General features: G+C 56.4%; 1 protein-coding gene across 3 annotated transcripts in view; it reads right to left on the bottom strand.

Moving 5' to 3' along the window:
- AGRN (agrin) overlaps positions 1 to 21230 on the bottom strand; it is a 115079-nt gene that overhangs the window by 44557 nt on the left and 49292 nt on the right. The window contains exons 1-3 of one of the 3 annotated variants that reach the window (XM_026862621.1): positions 19899 to 20154; positions 18024 to 18071; positions 273 to 488 (exon numbers count right to left, since the gene is read on the bottom strand). In XM_026862621.1, the coding sequence (XP_026718422.1) occupies positions 273 to 488; positions 18024 to 18071; positions 19899 to 20067 (433 nt within the window). In that variant the 5' untranslated portion in view covers positions 20068 to 20154. Of the gene's footprint in view, positions 1 to 272; positions 489 to 18023; positions 18072 to 19898; positions 20155 to 21230 lie in introns of those variants that run through there. The other 2 variants (XM_026862623.1, XM_026862624.1) reach the window with 2 other exon arrangements.

Raw genomic sequence — 21230 nt, 5'->3', positions numbered from 1 at the left:
CCCCCCTGCCCTGGGCAGCCCATTCCAACGCCCAACAGCCCCTTCTGCACAGAAATCCTTCCTCAGAGCCAGCCTGACCCTGCCTTTGGCAGCTTGAGGTCATTCCCTCTTGTCTTATCGCTTGTTAAAATTTTCTCAGTGTCCCTTCCCATCAGCCCTGTCCCCCATCCCTCAGGACATCACCAGCACCACAGTGATGACATGAGCTCAGGACAAGTCATCCTGGCCTTGCGCAGCCGCCTCTGGGAAGCAGAACCCGCCCTTGCACTCACCGCATGGTCCCTTGCTGATGACTTTGATCCGCCGCTGTTGGTTGCACTGGGCCTTCTCCAGCTCGCACTCGTTGCTGTAGGTCGAATAATCAGAGCCGCAGACAGGAGCCACCACGACAGGGCAAGCTGTCTTCTTGCAGACGCAGGAGGCCTGGGAGGGGTCAGCGGGGCTCCTCTCGCACACCGCCCCGAACCCGCACAGCATCCCTCGACACGCTGTGGGCACAGACACCAAGACAGGCGTGAGCCACAGCTGCTCCTCTGCAAACAGGAGGGGTGCAGACCAGCACCCAGGTCCAGGCACCCACTCGTGCCTCCCCTTTTCCCCCTCCCAGAGCTCCTCACACCACCCAGGCTCAGGAAGGGGCTGCAGCCCTGCGAGGCCCAAGGACAAGGACAGTGCCGGCAGGAGGAGGATGCTCCAGGCACAGGTTCTTCCCTGGCTTAGGGCGAGGATGTCATCATCTCAGCACGCTGCTTCTTGATGCTTGCTAGGAACCAGGTGGGTGCTTCTCCAGGGATGCCAACCCTGCCATAGCCACCCACCCCAAAGCCACGAGCCTGGGAACAGGGGTCTGCCCAGGCCAGCCAGGGAACAGGGCTGCTGCACCCCGAGCCCCCATCCCCTGCCTGCACCCGGTGCACAGGCATTAAACAAAGGCAGAACAACCTCAGTGCCTGCTCCATCCTGCCGGGACTGTGTGGAGCAAGACAGAGGCCACGGGGAAGAGCAGCATGGACAGCAGGGTTGGTAAAGCCTGTGACCCAGAGAAAGCTTCCTCGGAAGGGAGGTTGTCATGGAAGGCAGCACCCCCTTTGCCCTCAGGCACCGTGCTACCTTCCACATTGGCTCTACCCCAGTCTCTCCGGAGTGACCGAGCCCTGCTCTGCCCTTTGAGAGCAGTCTTGTAAGGCAGGGTATTTGCTAGGCACCTTCATCCCAGGCAAGGCCAGGGAGGGAAGAGGCTGGGGTACAGCGTAGGCCAAAAGAAGGGTCTGTCACCAGCTCTGCACCACAACAGGGAGGTCACAGCCCAGCTCGTGAGCAGGGACGTGGCCCCCAACCCCACTACAGACACGGACGAGCATCCCCAGCGCTCCGGAGAGCACTTGCTCTGCCCAGGGTCCCTTTCTTCAAGCCTTTGTGAGTCCTCCACAACACAATGTGTTTTCTGCTAACCAGCAAGAGAAAGGAAAGTCAAGGAAGGGAGAAGAAAACATCCTCACCTGTCCCAGTATGGGACAGATCGTCCCACAAGCACACACTGCTTTATTCGTGGCTGTTTATGCAAAGCGGCTGAATCACGTGGCTGGTGTCTCTCTAAAGGAGATGCACAAATCTCTTTATCACATCCACTAATCAGAGCAGCCAGCACAGACCAGTTCAGCATCTGAATTGCTAATGTAGTAGGAAATGTAACTCTTGGGTTGGCGGGAGGAAGGGAGAGGACAGGTATCTCCACACAGCGTGGTCCGCAGGTGAGGCAGCGAGAGCAAGAGATGCCAGAGCTTTCTGCCCAGCGATCACCACCATGGGCACAGCCCTACGGTCACACCACCCACCACCAGGCCCGTACGTACACCCAGGTGTGCACTGCACAGCCACCACGGCGGGCACAGCCCCTGCACCGAGCCCCATCACACCACTGCTGCAGCCCTGCCACCCCCGGGCACCCCCGGGCACCCCTCAGCGCCCCGACGCACACGGCTTACGTTAGAAACGGAGACTGACCTACATAATGAGAGAAAGAGAAATCATAAAAGGCAAAATAAAATGCTCGACAGCAGCTCATTTACACTTCAATTCCCGGGCATTTGCCTTTGACTGCCTTGAGATTTGGAGCTCATATGCACAGCAACAATGCACCACTAAGAGACTAGTATCAAATAAAAAAGAACTCTCTTTCTCTCCTGCCCAATATCTAAAAGCAATTCGTCATCTTTATGAAGTGCTTTGGATTGTCTCTCCTACTCTTTCCATTGCTGCTTGCTCTTTTTTTTTTTTTTTTTTTTTTTTTTTTTTAATGCAGATGAGCCTGTTGAGCTCTGAGATTAGAAGGTGCAGGGGAGGTGTGCAAGTGAGGAATGTGAAATGCAGGACAAGTGGGGATTCATCCCATCACCCCAGCCCGAGGCACAGGTCTGTGGAACAGAGGTGTAACTGTGTAGTGCGTAATCAGCTGCCGGTCGCCGGGGAGGCAGAGATGGAGCTGTCGTGGAGATCGGACCTACCGACGGAAGGGAAGGGAGAGGAGCTGGTGTGCGCAGCAGAGGGATGCAGAGCCAGTTTGCCCTCAGGACATGCCAGCCCAGGCTCAGCAGCACCCTCGCAGATAGGGACACCAATGTGGGAAGCAGGTCCAGGGTTTCAAAGTAGGTAACAGGGACAGCTCTGTCCTTTCTTGAGCATTTCTGTTCTTGTCTTTTGCCTCAGAGTATGGGAAAGGAGCCTCACACATCCAAGGCGAGGGCTTCCCAAGCAAACAGCTGACCCAGGTCTGGTCCCACCCAAACTGAGGAAGCTTTCAGTGAGGCCCAATTCAGGGCAGCACCGAGCACTTCAAAAACCCCGTCCTAAGACCCTTGTTGCTATTTTTGGGTGCATTTCCTTCCCACCCAGCTCACGCACCAACAGCACTTTTGCCTTCGGTCTTCTGCCACCCATTTCTCCTCTCAGCCCCCGCAGCAGCCAGCCTGCAAACCTGGCAGGAAAAAGCATTCAGCACTGGACAGGACTTCTGAGGAAATTAAAACATTGCTCATGGTTTTGACTCTTCTTCAAAGAAACTTTTAAAACTGTTCCTTCAGACTTGGAGCCAAATTGGGTCTTGTCATCTTTGAAGTGATCCTCCCTGTAATTGTTTTGCCCACATATATTTAAGAATATCTTAATCTGAAGTGATAAAAGCAATGGTAAATGCAAAAAGGCCACGAAGTATTATAAAGTTAATTGGGTCAAGCCACATACAGAAAACTGGTATTTTATCAAAGTTTCAGTCTATCCTTGCCCCCAGAATCGTATTTCATAAACACGTTAAGGACATAACAGGCCAATACATGAGCAAAAGAGATGATATAAAGGGTATTTATTTACCTCCTGTTCTGCATCAACTGAATGTTGTAACAGTGAGCTTTTCCAGCACCGGTGTTTGACAGACACCTTCCCACTCCCTGCCAACAAGCTCCATCCCCAGGAGAGAAGCTTGCACGCTGTGGTGCCTCAGAGCTCATCCTGGCTCAAAGGGATGGTCCGGCTGCTCCAGGGATGCCCGGGCAGGATGGAGAGTGGGGGTACGGCAGGGTGCAACCCCCAAACACTGAGAAACAATCAGCCCTTCCTGCGGACGAGGCCTCAGCTCCATTGAGTTTCGGTGATCAAGCCAAGAGCAGACAAAGCAAGGAAGAAAAATGCTTCAAAACCAGAAACAGATCGTGACAAGCAAATTGGTTGTTTAAGTTTCCTTCGCTTCTAATCACTGCCGGTGCTCCTGGTGAAGAAGCTTATTTGTTCACAGCAGATGATTTTGAAAACTCACCCATCCAATGCTGGGATGCAGTTGGATGACGCAAGCTCAAAACACCAACGAGAATAAAACAAAATGCCTTAATTCCACTGCCAGACCCAGGAGATGAAACAGGTTTATTATGCCTGCTAAGATGATTCAAACCAACAATCTCTGCAAAAGATTAAATTCAAAGGGAGCTTCCTTCTTCCCCAACATCTCTATCTCTCCTCCTCTCTCTCTTACCTGGGAGGACTCAAGAAGTGTAGCCTCCGCTGACGCAGAAGGAATAAAAATTGGGCAATTAGGAGCAAAAAGAAGAGGCTATCAGCCCAGTTGCAGGGTACTTGGCACTGACCAAGCCTCCACACCCCATTCCCCATGCAGAGGCTTTGCTTTGCTGGGCCAGGCAGCAATGTGAGGCACAAAGTGCTCTTGCCCTAACGCTTGTACACGACAGCCCAAATAAACTCCAGGCAGCAGATAAAGCGTACACAAGTGCAGGGACCTCTTAAAACTGGTTCCTGATAGTGCTGGTGAGGACTGGGCTACCCAAAGCACCCCACAGGCAAGGGGCTGAGGATTGTTCTCCGCTCCCAGTGCTGTTATTTTGGGTGCTGGGCCACAATATAACAAAGGGACCAGCTTTGCCTTTGTGCCCCCAAGCTTGAGCCCAGACGGGGCAGACAGGATCACAGGGATGGTTCTCACCAGCGTGGCAAGGAAATAATCTACCTGCCCACCCGGCTGGAAGAAACACCAGAGACCCAGGGTGTGCAGAGGGACCAGAGCTCTGCCCGCCTGTTGTGCCTCTAGTGACATGCAGACTTCACCAGGGTAGTGACCCCGCATTTTCCTCCCTTCTACATCACCCAACAGACGTGCCAGGGCAGGGCTCAATTAAGACCAAGCCTGAAGCCTGTCTTATCCACAGCAACGCTGCAGCTGGAGGCTTTTAAGCCAGCTCTGATGGATGCCTCTGGAAGTCGGTGGTGAACCAGCGTCAGCGTGAGCTTGCAACACACGGAGCCCCCGCTCAGGGTGTTGGAGGCTGCAGCCTATTGTGCCTGTTCCCCAGTTGCAGAGGGGAGGTGGGATCTCAGCACTTGTTTCAAGCCTGCGCTTCAAAACTGTCTGCAAAAGCACACGGCAAAGCTGTGCAGCAAGGTCAGAGAGCAGACTGGATCTAAAGCGAAGCACGGCTCTGGTTAAATCATCCGAGTGCTGCAGAGACGAGGCGCAGCAAGGCGTTCGGCAAACAATGAGAGCAGCACTTGTCTGGAGCCGAAAAAAGCTACAGCTAGGAGCTGACCTTTCCCAAACCTCCTGAGCCACTGAAGATGAGGGAGAGAAACAGCTAAAATGAGGTATCCATACAACACTTGAGCAAGCTGTACAGAACAAAAGGGAGGGCTTGGGCTTTATTGTAACCATGCTGAATACCAGGCAAGCCTCTCCTTGTCTCTTAGCAGCACCGGAGCAGAAACAGAATAATAAATAACAACAACAATAATAATAAAAAAGTGCATCTCCTAGAGAGGAGGGGAAAGGCAAAGGTGTTGCTACAAATAAATCATGGTACCATGCTCCCCGCCACAACTCAGTCAGCATGACTCCATGGGCAGACAGAGCAGCCTCCTCTCCCTCAGCACCCCCAGGCTGAGCCTGCAAAAGCAAAAAAGGCTTTTAGAAGACATCAAGGACAGGGGAAAGACCTGACTGGGTTCAGAGCCTCGGCTCCAGCTCAGATACATCATGCTCTGAGGCTCTACCTTGTGTCCTGCAGTGACCGCCCGGCTCAGGGTAAAGAGCACAAAGGGATGCTAATGAGGATTTCCTCTCTTCTGGCTAATTGGGGAAGGTGAGGGGCACACCGAAGTGCTTTGGCCTCTCCTCCCGACAGCCCAGAGCAGAGGAAGGTCAGGGCACTGCCACAGCCTGGAGAACAGGCCATGCAGCTGCATTTTCCAAAGGCAAGGGGAACGTGCAGGCAGCTCCCACCCCGCTACAGCTGGAGCCATGCCTGGCCCCTGCCTGCTGCCTCCAGAGCCGAGCAGATGGGGAGTGAACTGGGGTCTGTTTACCCAAACAACTGCCTGCAGGGCAGACCTGGCCTGGCAGGGGGGGGCTCGCAGCGTGGGGTGTCACAGAAATCTGGGGTGGGAGGGGTGGCTCCTCTGAGCAGGCAGCAGGCAGGGCCACCAGCCTGGCACAGCCACCGAACGGCACAAGGCACCTATGGAAACGCCTTCCCCGCCCTGCCAGCGCTTCTCCCTGCGTCAACAAACCACGAGCGCAGAAAAGGGGAAAGGAGAGAGATGACAAGCTGAGGAGCTGCTGGAAGCCTGTCTACGCTGGCAGCTGAACCTGGGGTGGGAAGTGAAAGGTCAGGCTTGCGGAGTGCTTCTTACCACAGCCCGGGCCCAGCGCTGCTGGCACGCATCAGACCCGAGCTGCTCCCGCAGACAGAACCACGGCTACCCATGGCACCAGGCGTAACGGCACCGGTTCAGCTCCAAGCCTCCCCCACCCCATCCGTGACACTTCCTTGGGCAGCCCCCCATTAGCAGCAGGGAGGGAGCGGGACGCTTCAGCTGCTGCCAAGGTTCAGCTCCGCATATTCCCGAGCAGGCTGCGCGGGCGCAGGTGGCTGGTACTCCACGAGTAGCTGCCAGGGCAGATGGCACCAGCTCCACCTCCTCGTGTCCAACAGTGCCTGCAGATGCCCAAAACGGCTGGAAGGACAGATGAGAATAGGGTGGCATCACTGTGGCCACCTGGGAGGGCCAGAGCCACCGTGAGAGGGGCTACGAGCCGCACAGGGTGTGGATGTGTGAGCGGTGCGAGGCTGCAGGCAGCTGGGGAAAAACCCACAGCAGCCAAGGCTTCAAGGTGCACGCTGCCCTCCCCAGCCTGGAGCCAGCACCCTCCACTTCTCTCCCAGGTGCCAGTGCTGGCCATTTGCATCAAGTGCTCCAGGTAGAACTCTTGGGCCAGCTTCTTGATCTATCCCAGCCTTCTTCTGAGCCTCCTGGACCAGAGCAGTGAGGACAAGCAGCAGGGAGATGGCAGTCAGCTGCAGGCAGGGAAGGTGGACACCAGCTTCCGCTTCCAGTTTCAATTCCCCATCCAGTTCTGTGCCTGGGTTCTCCCATTTACAAAAAATGCAGATAATAATCATCACCAAACCCCCAATGTTAGTAAGTATCTCAATATAAGTAGAAGGAATTAATAACAAGCTGGCTTCAACAAGTGCTCTGAGATCTTGAGGTGAAGAGCTCTATCTAATAAGCCCCAAGCATTCACATTAAAATGTTTCTCTAGCTTAATAATAATAATCATAAATGTAATGTCAAAATCGCTCTTTTCCACTGCACAGAAAAGGAAAAAATGCAACTGGAGCAGCACGCTGATGCTTATTTCACCCTGCCAGGCCCTCTGCAGCACGTGTCTGCCCGCCTCGCGCTCTCTGGCAGCACTTGGCCACGCAGCCAGGCCACCGAGAGGAGCATCTCAGAGGGGCTCGGTGGGCACACGGTCCCCCTGGACACCAAGGGAGGAGCAGGGCCCTCAACATCCACAGAGGAAGGGGACTCCAGGAAAACGCACAGGTGACCCCGGGCAGCTCGCCCCTCCCTGCCAGGCCTGCCTGCTGAAGGCAGAACGTGCATTCGCCAGCCTGGACCCGCTCCAGATCTCAGGTGAGTCCATCCCTTCTCCGAATGGGAGGAGAAAAACAATCAGAAAAGCACAGCCGGAAACTCGATTACAGCTCGCAGGTGGGAGATAGGAGGGTGGGATGTACCTGCTTTCGTGGCTTAAAGCGTCTCCAGCGACAAGGCTGACAGCACACGACAGCCACACTGCTGCGTTCCGAACAGCCACCAGTCCCTGCAGCAAGAGTCACGGGCAGGGGACCCCGAGGGAAAGACACTTCCCGCCGCAGATTCAGGAAAGTGAGGACAACCTGCACCCTGGGGACCTGCTGGTAGCTGAGCCGCTGGCACTGAGTATTCTTGTTCGTAGGAAAAGCCCCAAACTGAAGGATGAGGATGTCCCTGACAAACGTGCCCAGTGGCTGCCTTTTCATCTAAGCCATGGGATTACAAACTCTCCCCCTCTGGAAAGCGGTGGGTGCTCCCCTGCTAAAGCCATTTAGAGCAAACTGGACTGGGGAATACAAAGCAGTCCCGAGCTGGCTGGGCTGGGCAGCAGAGGGAAAACGCCGTGACACTCAAACCCATCTTTTCAATCCGGAACGCACGCTGACAGGCACTGAGCTGACATGCCCCTCTGCCTCCCACCTACCGCCACCCCCCACTTAGTCCCCAAGGGTGGGGAGGTCACTACTGGGCCACGCTAGTGACCCGTCCTGTCCTGAATCCTGCCTCAGAGCAGCTGCTGTGAATTATGTACGTTAGAGTCAGAGACACCATCACAGAGAAGGCCACAAGCCACTGAAAATGCCGGACAAGCATCCTTGGAGCCCAGTGGACCAGTTGAAGAGGCTGCACCGTTCCTCAGCCAGAAGACAAGAAGTGAGGCAGCAGCAGGCAAACACATCTAATAATAACAATAAACCCCAGGGACTGAGGCTGAGCCTTCCTCCTGGAGAAGGGGCAAGGCCCCACCACACCAGCCTAAGCAAGCCTGCCCTGCTGCCACCCAATATGCTGGTGCCAGCAAAGAGGGGGGCAGAGCTGCTTTTGGGGCTCCCTTGTGCCAAAAGGGCAGAGGGAAACGCGAGGCCCCGGGGACGGAGCCGTGTGCGTGTGTCAGGACAGCGAAGGCCGGCATTAATTCTGCATGAGCGCGAGGTGCCCGTTGCCATGGAGACCGGTTAGGCTGGCGCTCCAGCCCAGACTCTCGCCTGTGCACATTTACTCCTCTTCCCGGGCCCACCCTCCCTGCCATCAATATTAATTGCATCAGCCAGGGCTCGCTGGGTGAGGAGAAGGAGCCGCCTGGGAGAGCCACACGCAGGCACCGGCAGCAGAGCCGGGGTGGCCACGCACGCCACAGCCCTGGTTAAACACGGCTTGGCACCCCCCAGACCACGCCGAGATCAGCACCGGCTCTCCCAGGAAAGAAACGCAGAGCCATTAGATCGTGTCATTAACACCGCGCTGTTTAACACAGACGCTTTTGCTTAGAGCCCCGACCCTGGCGCAGCCAGAGCAGCATCAGGGACTCACTAGCCCTGAGTCCTCGAGCCCTGGCTTTGTCCATCTTCACCCAGTTTGTGCCCTGTCCCTGCCGCCCTGTCCCCGTCCTCACACACCACCACTGTGTTCGTCTTTATTTCCAGTTTAGCCACGGAGCCGAGCAACACTGCAGCTGCAAACCTGTGGTCCCCAAGGCCACAAGAACCTCTCTAGAACAAGTCCCCAAACCACTTAAAAGTTTTCAAGCCGACACGTCCTCAGGCTGGAAGGTCCTTAAGAAGCTGTGAGAACAGCAGGCATACGCCATCCAGTTTGGGAGCCTCCGTGACGGTCTCAGCTCTCCACAGAGCTTCCTTGCACAGCTCTACCCACGACAGAGATCTCCGGGAAACCAGATCTCCTCTCCTGAGAGCACAGTGTGGTAGTTCAGCACCCCCAAACACACTCTTGCATCACACGGGGAGACAGCGAGGGCTGATCATCACCAGCCACTACCTTTTACAGCCCAACTGCCGGAAAAAAACTCTTCACTTTTAAAAGCCACCACAACTGAAATGTAACCTGTGAGCAGCAGAGCAGTCAGCGCTGCAGCCTGTCCCCTGGCAGGGGTGACACCGGCGACGTGGGCAGCACAAAGGAGGAGCGGGAGGAAAGCTGACTACACAGCCTGTAATTGGGGGTCAGGAGAGGTGGGCAGCAAGGTAAAAAGTTGATCAGTTGGAAGATCTAAAAGCAAAATCATGTGCTGGAGGCAGAGAGGTGGTAGTGAGCAAGGTGAAGGCGGTGCTGGAGGCGGGCAGGGCAGCGTGGAGCAGGGAGGAGTTGAAAGCATTGTGTTCTGGGGTCTAAAACATCAAAGTCACTCTTGCAAATCAAACATCATCTTAAAAGACTCTCTCATTAATCTGTCACAAGCCCCCTGCAAGAGCGGCTCTGAGCAGACTGTCACGGCTCCTAATCACTGGAAGAATTCATCAGCCTCCATCAGAGACAGGAGCAGTTTGGGATGCGAGGGAGAAGCCAGCTTCTGTAGCCAGCCCCCACTGCCCTGCCCACACACCCCAGGGCACAGAGATCCCCCCCCAGCCCCGGCCAAGAGCAGGAATCTGCCCCGAGGAGCCGCGCCGCAACAAATCCCCCAAAGCTCAGCGCACACAAAGGGTGCACCCAGATGGGATGGCAGCCACACACAGCCCACGCGAGGGAGGGGGGCAAGGGCAAAGAAAGAAAAAAAAAAAACAAAACAAACCAACTTGGATTGTTTTAACCTGCTCCCACCTGCCTGCAGAGGCCACGGTCTGCAAAACAGAGTGTTTACAAATCAGGGAGATTAGAGGACTCAGTGAGGGAAAAGGAGGGTGGCAGCAGGCTCCGGACACCCGAGGGAAAGCGGCTCCTCCCAGACACAGCAGATCCAAAGCCAGCACTTGGCTGCACGGTTGGCAAAGCCAACACCTTTGCCAGCCTTTCCCAGGCTGGCGGGCACCCTGGGCAAGGTCTACTCATGCTTGAGCAAGGAGCTTGCTCACACCCTGGGGGTCTCAGCCAGCTTCAGGCCTCCTGCAGTCCTTCACTCTCCCTCTGCACTTCATACCAAGTGTTAAACATAGCGACCCCCTCTCTGAGCCCCAGGGTCTGGGCTGAGCCTGACCTCCCACCGCACACCAGCCCCCCTGGGCCGTCCTGGGGCTGCCCCATCCAGGAGAGGAGATGTTCAGCCTTGGAATTCATTCCAGTGTTCACCTGGCAAGAAATCCTCCACCGCAGCGCAGTGCCAGGCAATATTTACAGCGGGGCTAACTCAGGAGCTGGTAGGATTGCACTAACTCCCTCTGGAAGGTATCACACACTGACTTCAGCCTGACACAGCCGAGGGGAAGAGAAGACAAAGCAACACAAATGCCGTTTCTTTGTCACAACGCTCCAGGATGAAATGCCAGAAGGATAGTCCTGGGAGACGTGAGGCAGAGATGTGGGGACAGCGAGGCAAGCTTGGGGATCTGCAACTTGAGCAAGAGCCTGACACAGGGGAAAAACAGGAACACCTTCGCACCATCTACTCCTCCTCTAACGCTTAAGCCACGTAACATGAAAGTGCATAAATTGATCCCCAAGAGAAAGCTCAAACTTCACTGTAAATGGAGAAGAAAATGCTCTCAAGAGATCAAAAGTGGTGTCTAATAACTGCTGCTACCTTATCTACCGTTCAGCTTTTGAAGAACTATGTTTAGCATCTCTCCTCTCTCCAGAGCAACCCTGAAGCAGTCTGAGCTGGTTCGGCTGAAGTACACTTCGCTGCGGGGCTCACGGTGAAAAACTCAGGCAGGGAAACGTTGGCTGCCACTGTGGCAGTGGGTGAGAAAGGCAGGCAGGGCTGGGGGACGGGGGCTTGGGGATAAATCTCCACAAGCAGACCCCAGTCCTGCCTCCCGAGCTCGCTGCTGTAGGGTGCAAATACAAGCAAGAAAAAGGGGAAGCAAATGCTGTAGCACCTAGGCCAGCCAGGACGGACAGCTTCATGCTGGAAGCATGAATTGCCCAGGATCGTGGGGTGAACAGAATTGCACCCCGGGTCACCCCCTCACCCGAAGGGGTGGGTACAAGCACGGTGACGGCAGTGCAGGAGGTCAGCGTTTCTGTGCTGCAGCAAAGTCTTAGAGGAGTAGGCACTGTGTAATTAAAAGTGAGCAGCTGCTGAGAAGCCTGGTAGGAAAATTTCACCTTGTGGAGAGTGATTTTTTTTTTTCCTTCTGTTCCGTGATGTGTAACAAGACTTCCCGCCACACTCCGATGCGCCAGATCCCTCCTCGCTCAGCCACCCGACACGGCCAGAGGTGCAGAAACACCGTCACCTCTCAACGCTGGGCTGGGCTCTGCCCGTCTGCGGGGCGCGAGGTGTTTGGGTGGGGGGTGAAAACCCCTCCCTGCTCCTCACCGTGCTTCTCCTCACGTGGCCTCGGCAAAGGAGTCGTTCCTCAGCGTACGGGGGCTTGCGAGGGGAATGCTGTCAGCAAGATCAAGCAGGAGAGAATCTCCGCTGAGCCGCCGCAGCAGCCCGTGCCCCAAACACACGCCTGCTCCGCTGCTCGGCACAGAAAGGAGAGGTCACGTCAGCCCAGCAGCCACGGTGGGCCTGGAAGAAGCACCAGCGAGGCTTAACATCAGCCCCGTGTTTGTCAGGAGGGGAGCTGACACGGGCGGACGCCGCAGCCCGAGGCCATGGCAAGATGGATTTACTGCCGGAGCGGATCTCCCCGCTCCTGCAAGTCAGCTCCTACCATATCAAACCGCACATGTGGGAGGGGGCTGGGGCTGGGAAAAGCACGGCTGGGAAAGGAAGAGAGCGTGGGGTGGTCAGAAAAGACCGGGGGCTGCAAGATGCATCTGTGGGCAGACAGAAAAAAAAGACGGGTCTGCAGCACCTTCCCGTTCTACTGAGATCAGCCCCACCACAAAGCCTGCGCTGTGAATTCATTTTGTGGCATCCAAGTCTTATATTGGCTCGTGTCAAAAGAGAAATAAGGCTGGGATTAGCAGCCAAAGCCAGCAGGGTGTTCCAACACTGCCATGCACAAAAGGAACAAAATTGAAGAGCTTGTGTTTTATTTTAAGTTATATTTTCATGGCTCTCTTCCCAGGGCAGCCAAGTGTCCCCTCCCCTGTCCCCCTGAGCAGGCGCAGAGCTGCCCTGGGAGCCAGCAGGCTCCTCTGAGAAACTCAAATTCCAAGGCTGCCTCCCAGTATTCTCTCTGACAGGGACTGGAGAAGGAAGGGCTCAGGGGGAATTTGGCAGCAGGAGGAGGTGACGGCCAGCACACCGAGGTGTGGGCCAGCCCCGGCCTTCTCGCCGGGGGGCTGTCAGGTTTAACTCTGGGGGTGCAGGCAGGCTGCAGGCAGCACACAGACCTGGGCAGAGCTGGCGACGGGGGGGTGAATGCCTGACGTGACTTCTAAGCCCAAGGCAATTATTTCCACCTCACTACACCCGTGCCAATAGGTGACCAGCCAGGAGCAGCTGATCATCAGGATTATGGGATATTAGTTAAAAACGATCAATAAAAGGAAGGAGCGTCTTTTCCTGATGAAGTGTCAAACAGGAGGAGCAAGACCAGGACCTCTGGTACATGGCTGCTGCTCAGGCACAGCCAGTGATCTGTGCTGGAGCCCCCCAGCCCTGCGCAGGCAGGTAAAGACTCTCCCCATGCCCAGGCATCACCTCAGCCGCCAACATACACAGACATAGGGCTGCAAGAGAGCAGAGGTGGTGAAACGCCACTTCCAACACTGCTTGGCTGTCCCTAGCAGAAAAATCCCCTTTGTCAGGTGGCAAAGCACACACCCCCCCCTCCAGGCTCTATGAGTGGGGAGTATTTCCTAACACCCCCCGGCACGGAGCAGATGCTCCATAACACACAGCACTGTTCACCCCCCTCCCTGAAGGCAGATGGGCACCAGCAAGGACACGGGGAACCAGTCCCTGCAGCGCTGCTGGTGGCCGTCTCCTCACGGCTAACTGGGAGTGGCTGGAGGGCAATGGGAGCTGGACCTGGCGAGGCAAAGCCATAACAGGGTGCTGAAGAGAGGGCACCCAGCAGCCAGGAGGAAGACAACGCCCAGCACTGAGAGCATTGTAGGGTTAATCCACTAACCGATTTCCTACGCAGACTAGAAAAGCCAGTGGCACCAGCATTTTCTCTGTCTAACCCCATGCCTGGACCAGTTCCGCAAACCCTATATTTATGGGCTGCCAGGCGCAAGAAAGCATTTTTCCAATATTTAATTTCTCAGATGTCCTCATCTCATGCGTCACCCGCTGCTTTTATGCATCCACAAATAAGTGCTTAGAGCTGCACCCTCGGCCTGGTGTGACGAGTTGGGCCAGCATCACTCTATCCACACTCGCCAAAAGGAAATGGGTGTCCAGCCCTCTCAGATATTTCCAAACCCAGCAGAGTCAGGACCCACAGCTCGTTGGTGCCATGAACACACCTGCAAAGGGGCACAGATGCCAGCCAAAGGGCTGGCTGCCACCACCCTGGCGAGCTGTCGTGACTCTCCCCATGTGAGGCTGGAGCAGGATGTAGCTCTGAGATGAGGAAAAAGCTGCTGGAGCCAGTCAGAAACCCAAACTTGCCAGAGCGAAGAGCAAAAGGGGCCAAACAGACTGCCCGAGCCTGTGTTGCACCGAGAGGGCTTCCTGGGGAGGAGGGTGGCAGGAAGAGAGGGGTGACAGGGAGCTGACCCCAGAGCCTGGTGCCTCACCCTATTGATCCACCCGAGCAGCCAGCCCAGCCCTCACCAGCCCAGCTTCACGGCTCCAAGAGAGAGAGCTTATTGTTCTTCCTGCCCTCCGCAGAGCAAACAACAAAAGCAATCTTGCCTCCCGCACGCAACTCCACCAAGGGATGCTGCAAACAAACAGAAATCAAACCTCTCATCACAGATGAGAGGAACAGGGGATGCAGGCACAGCCCACCCTGCCTGCCCCCTGCACTGCACCTGCCAACCCCCCCTCCAAAGCCCTCCTGCCCTGGGGGGCCGCAGCTGAGCCAACATCCACCCCCTCTCCAGCCCCTCGCCCCAGACACTCCCCAGCTCCTGCCTACCCCTAATAAGAAAGGAGAAGAATTAGCCAAGCTTGGATGCCACAGGCCAGTCCCTCAGCTGGGCCAAAGGCACCAGCCCTCACCGAGCACCACGTTTTAAGTCAGCCAGGCCTTAAGGCTCTAAGAGAGCCTAACAATCCCCCGCCCAGCTGGGGGGATGCCAGCAGCATGGGAGGTTTGGGCGAAAGCAGCGAGTTAACAGCATTAATGGCCTTGTTTCAAAATGAAGCAGAGACCACTCTATAAATCAATGTGTGGCTGAAGAGTTTTCTAGGGTAGAAATTGGTATTGGAGGAAAAGGAGGAGATAAATAGCACAAGAGCGCTAATTAGAGACATTAGAGACACCTCCCTGCGAGCTGGCAAAGCCTTCCACCTCCAGCATCGCTGAAGCGCCGGGGGAGCGGCCGTGGCTGCAGCACCTTTCGTGTACACAGGACAGGTCTTTGCGGAAAAGATGCCCAAGCTGCAGGAAGCCACTTTCTTCAGACCAAAACTGAGGTCTGACATTATCGGGGCAGATGACAATTTCTGTCTAGCTCTGTTTGGAAGGGGAAAGGACCACAGCAAACCTGCCAGTCGCAGGGTTTCCAGACAGAAACACCAAGCTGCAGATCCTCAGCTGGTACCGGTGGGCAGAGATCTGTTGGCTCGTGGTGCAGGCTGCCAGCTGGTGGCAACCCACCGCTCACCAGAGCTGTGCAGACTTGTAGGATCTGGGCCCGAAGAGGTGACAAACGTCAAGGAGCCCAGCTGGAGAAGAAAGCAATCGAGGGGTCCTGCTGCGCTCGATGCTGGCACTGTCACAGCCTCGTGCTGGGACACAGACCCCACCCCAGAGAGTGCTGCTGAGACCCACTGAATCCTCACCGGCTGCCTTTGTCACCCGGTGGCCTGGGGAAAGGAAAACAGGGAAGGAGCCTCCCCTGCCTGTCCCTCTGAGATGAGGCTGCTTGGGGAAGGGAGGACGGCTCGGTGGTTCCCCACACCCAGCCCTTCCCGCAGGGCTGTCGGTCGGGCAGCCGGGCACAGTCCTCACCAGCCCAACACCTCATCCCACCAAAGCCACCCTGAGAGCAAGCCTAGGCCAGAAAGAAGAGCCTAGCTCAAACCTCAGCCAAATCCCAGCAGTTTACAAGGACAATTAAGCCAGGGGACTAAACGCAGGACGAGAGCCGCGTCTCCAAGCCAGCCCAGGCGATGAACACTGCCAGTCCCCCGCCGGCACTGCAGCGGGGACCAGCCCCTTCACCCCCCAGGAGGAACGTCTCCCCCATGCCCCCCGCTCCCCTCTGCCCAGAACCACTTCCCAAAGACAACTCGAGGCATTTGCACCGTGTTAGACTTAAAAAAAGGAGGCGCCTCATTTGGCAACCCACCAGGGGTGGTAGTTTTCCATCTCCTGTGGGGACCAGAGATCTTTTGGAGTATGTCATCTGGATGGGCTGGGCTGCTAATATTTTGGAGCCCTAAGCTAGGAGTTACACCTACGTTCGTTTTTATTTTTGCTTTAGATGTCTTCTCTGGTCCAATTATAGATTAATCACATTTTATCTAGCATCCGTTTCTCCCCCGCCTCCCTCCCCACCCCCATCAGAGAAGGCAAGAAAGAAAGAAACAAACGTGTTATTAATTGGCTGCTGTTTTCTGCTGGGTTCTTATCTGTGCATGTGAAACTAGGGAGGCTGGGGAAGGTGACTGAACAGCCTGCCAGCAGAAAGCAGGGCATTTTAAGCCTGATTTTCAGAGAAAATAAAGCTCCTATGATGACATTATCTGAGCATATGCTTTGCCTGCCTGCATCCAACAGCTTTTAAAGCCATTAACTGATAACAGCATGGCCTCAAAACCCAAAGTTCCTACAGGTCTGTGAAACCAAAAGGCTTTAGGAAACCCAGAGAAAAGGTACGAGGTGCCGGTGAGTTGTCAGACACCAGGGAATCCATAGGTGAGAGACAATCCATAGGTGAGTGCCATCGGTCCAGGGAAAATGCAAGCCCATAGGAAACCCAGGTGTGGTCCCACCTGCTCTGCCAAGGAAGGACCAATAACTCTGGAGGAGGACGAGGAGAGCACCATACTGCCTCATGACTGGCAAGGTGAAAATCTGGAGGTGGGGAGGGAATTGTTAGGAGAGCCCAGAAGCAGAAAACTCTGGGAGCTCAGCGAATACGGTGAAGGAAGGAGGGCTGTGTTACAGTCCCCAGAAGCCCTTCTGGCCAGGGCAGCGGAGATACCTGATGTCCAGCTGAACACCAGCTCCCACATTTTGCTCTGGATGCTGATAAAGCTGAAACCTTTGCCAGCTGGAGCACAAGACCAACTGATTTTTTTTTTATACAGCGTTAGTAACTGACTGATCCAAGACTGGATGGGCTGGGATGATTCAACTTTGGCTGCACAGCAGAAGCAGCAATTTAATAAACAGCCAACAGCATCTCAGCAACCTCTGCTACCCTCAGAAATCACCTCCCTGAGCTGCTCAGCCCACATCCCACGTACTTGCGCTGGAGATTCCTACCTGCTTTGTGTCCCTCTAACCTTCTGCCATGAGCCACCAGAACCCACGCCAGCCCTTTCTCAGCAAGCCCAAGACCTGCTAAGGCAGCAAGTCCCAGGGAGACACCATGTCCCCATCGCTGCCCTCACCAGGCGTCCCTCCCCGCTCGCAGTGCAGGGTTGGGGGGACAGGGAGGATGTCGGCTGCCCAGCGAGATGCAGCCTCAGGCTCCAGGCCCCACAAGCTGTAACTAGTCACCTCCCTCACTGTCCTCCCTGTGGTTGCTCTGGTGCTATACCACAAAAAACAGCGGGACCAAGGGAGGCAGAACACTCTTTCTGGCTGTTTCCTCACGCTAACAGCCCATCACCTTCTCCTGGTCTTTCTCTCACCTGCAGCTCTGTCACATACTATGGACACATGTGCCATTTGCTTGCCTTTTTTTTTTTTTTCCCCCCTGCTCTGTGCTTGCAGAGCACCAAGCTTTTCTACACCTCCTTTTGCCAACAACCAGGAAGATCCTTAGGGGACAAACAGAGTAGCCACTGGATTCAACACTACTGCTTTTAAGGATAAGGCCCCTTTTTCCAGTCCCCTCCCTTCCACAGCTTCCACAAATAAACCAGTAAAGCCCTGCAAACTGCTGAAGCACACAAACTCCGTTTCCAGTCCTTCTCCCATTCCACCACAGCCGCACAGAAAACCCTCTGCAGAAAAAGAGCTGCTGTGCCTCCCCGGGAGCAAAGTTCTGCCCTCCATCCTCACCCTGGAGGGCCACGCTCCTCCATCCCGGGGGCACCAGTAAGCTGCGGTACCACTCTGGGCACGGAGAGCAGCCAGTCAGCTGCAAAATAGATCACTGGGTCAGGATGCACTGCTCCACCGCCAGCTGCAGGAAGCATGAGAGGCTCAAGCAATTTGCTCTCAAGTGCATCCTCAACACAGGAACCGAGCTCCAGCAAGCAACGGTGTACTTACCATCTCGCGGCGTCGGCGGCGTCTGAGTGAAATAACTATTGGGCTTGTCTGCAAAGAAACAAAAAACACGGGGCTATGAGCAGTTCCCTTTTGCACACTCTCTCCTCTTCCCCCCCCAGACCTCTGTCCCCAGGTCCCCAGCAGCTTCTGGGCCAACATTTCATTCCCTCAGCACACAGGCCCCGCCCAAGCAGGCACCGACTCCCAGAGAACACCCGGGAGGTCCCGCAGCAAGAAGGGAGCAGCAGGAACAGGAGCCAGGAGCCCCAGGTCTCCCACTTGTATCGATGGAGCATCTCTGGCTTGGGATCTGGCAGCAGCCCTCCTCTGCCTGGCAGGGCCGGGGCTTGCCTCAGCCCATCGGTGCCATTTCACCAGGGCTGCGATGCAAATCGAGCTGCACATCGCCTCTCACACACGCACCCACCTGGGCACCGACTCCCCGAGTCATTTGGGTGGAGCAGGACAGCGGTGGGGAACAGCAGCCTCCGAGGGCAGAAGGCAAAGGGGGGAGGAAGGGGGAGCCTGGGGCAGCACAAGGTGGAAGCTCCCGCAGGTCCCAGAACAAGGTGGCACAGCTTTGTCACCAGCCAGCCGTCTCCATCTGGGTAACCCCTGATTTAGCATGAGGACAGTTCCACTCAGGCAGCTGGCCCCACAGACCTGCCATCCTGAGTGGCAAACACCCCAAAGCCAGCGTCAAACTTGGCTTTGCTCCCTGTTAAGTGATGTGCCCAGGGTGGCAAAACCAGGCTGTGGCAGAGGGCACACCACTCCTCACGGGCCAGGCTCTTTCCCCACCATCGCCTGCTCCCACCAGTGCTTTCCAAAAGCACTCGTGTGTTGTAGTTTTACACAGCTTTTTTTCTAACCACACGCACACACACACACACTAAGGGAAGCACTGCATCCCAAAGCTAGGCTGGAAGATTTGCCTGTCCTCTAAAGGTTTTTCTCACAGCAGGTGTTTGGTACTTCCCAGCATCAAGGAGGTCAAAGACAGCGCTTGCATGATAGTCTTCCTCCACAGGCTGCGCCTAGAGAAAGCCAGGCCTTGGGAGGGTGAGAACCTGTGCAGGGATAAAGCGACTGAGCCCAGCGCCTAGAGCAATATGTGGATGTACCCACACCCAAGTGTGCAATCTCAGCCACACCTGGGATCAGCTCAACAGCCCAACCTCAGGAGAAATCCTCCGTCTTGCCCCAACCCTCTGCTGATTCTTCAGAGCAAGAGAGTGTATAGAGCACGGGGATCCTGGAGCAGCCGAGGAGACACATCTCCCACCCATCGCATACAGCGACAGGGCCACGAGGTTCAGTAGTTTGCTGGTAACATGGGAGCAGCAGAAACCCCTGGCCAGGGCAGGGCTCACAGGAGCCCACCTTTTGCCCTTCACCTCCCACACAGCCCTGCTGAGATCCCTGCCATGCAAAGGGGCCAACTACATTCCCCCCTTGCCAGGGAGCATCACCTCCACTCCGAACCTCAAGCAGCAGATCAGAAGACACAGTATTTCAGGGGAAGGGGGGGTGGGAGAGGGACACGGGACACGCAGGGTGCTGGCACAGCTGACAGCACGAGCGCACCATGCATGGTGGGGAGCTGGGGCTGGCCCACGCACACCCGCCTTCGCAGCTCCGCTCCGCAGTTCTGGGCCAACATCATCTCCGGGAAAAGTGGGGCAGAGCTGTGGAACGGGGCTGTCACCTCCCCGCCTTCTCCCCAGACAGCAGCAGGCAAGCGATGAGCACCCAGGCACAAGGCAAAGCCCAGCCGGTGACTGGCAGCGTTGGGAAGGGCTGCCCGGGCACGCTGGCTGACCTAACCCCTGCCTCTCCCTCCCCTGCTCCTCCCACACGCCCAGGAACACCTACAGTTGTTGAGGAAGAGCAGCACAGCAAATCCCAACGTCGAGGTGGCCAGGAGGATGAGGCAGATGTTGCACGGGATCATGAAATACCGCACCACCAAGGAGACCTTGTGCTGGTACAGCCGGTCCCGCTCCAAGGCCCCCGGAGCCATGGGGTACTGGCAAGCCGTCATGCTCCGGCCGTCACGCTGCGGGCCAAAGCTCGACCTGCCGCCGACCCATCCAAGGCAAAGTAGCCACAAATCTCACATGGATCCCTCTTCCCCTACTCCCCGGTCATCTTCGGCAGCTGCAAGACCTAAGTTTTCCCAGTGGTTCCCATCCTCCGCTCGCAGGAGGGCAGGACGGGCCGCGGGCACCCTCAGGAGCAAGAGTTTGTCCCCACATCTGCCATCTCCGAGGTGACAGCCCAGGGGTCAGGTCCAAGCTTGCTCTGGAGGGACGTGCACAGTCCTGTGCTCAGCAATCCCTCTTCCAGCTCAGGTGTCAATCCACACCTGCCCGCAGAAAAGAAACTAAACAACCGCAGGCAAAAAAAAAAAAAAAAAAAAAAAAAAAAAAAAAAAAAAAAAAAAAACTGAGAGCTCAAGTTCCGCAGCCAAGCCCACCGGGACGGGGACAAGCTGCTACCGGCGTGGGAACGGTGGGGGCTGCCGCAGCCCCGCCGGGTGCTGGCTCCCGAGAGCAGGGCTGGGACAGAGACAGCAGAGGGGCACCGGCATGGGACCCCTCTCAGGCTCGCAGCATCCAGATCCTCTCGGCAGGGATGGAAGTGGAGGGGAGTGGGGGGGTCGTCTCACCGCCCCGGCGGCGTGCGGCTACCTCTCCGCTCCCGGCTTCCTCCGTTGTCCACGCGTCTCCTCCGGGACTGGCACTCTCCACGCTCACCAGCTTCTCACCGTCCGGGTCAGATCCCCACAGCTGAACCCCGGGAGCAGCCCAAGGGTGCTGCTCAGTCAGCCCACAGCCCGGGCGAGGGCAGGCGCTCCCCGTTCCACGCCACGGCTCCGTTCACAGCCGCCGCACATCCATCGCCGCTCGGCTTCGCTCTCCTCCAGGGCAGCCGGTGCGCAGCACTCCCTCGCTGCCGCTTCTCCTCAAGCGAACCGGGCGCCAGCTCTCCAGCCCCCTCGCAGCTCCCCGCTGAGGATAAAGGGGCTGTAACCCGGTTTAGCCCCCTCGGCGAGCTGCCTCCTCGCAGACCTCGCCAGCGGAGAGCAAAGCTGCCCGGCGTGGGCACCGTCACTGCCACGGTGATGGCCGGGACAGGCCGGCTGCCCTCCTCACGCCGCTGGGACATCCCAGCCCTTGCCGGAGAGCTTCCACCTCCCCGCCG

This window comes from Athene cunicularia (genome assembly GCF_003259725.1).
Source record: "Athene cunicularia isolate RWA chromosome 21 unlocalized genomic scaffold, athCun1 chr21_part1, whole genome shotgun sequence".
NCBI lineage: Eukaryota > Metazoa > Chordata > Aves > Strigiformes > Strigidae > Athene > Athene cunicularia.
Note: the sequence above shows the minus strand (reverse complement) of the source record. Positions and strands in the feature narration are given on the sequence as shown.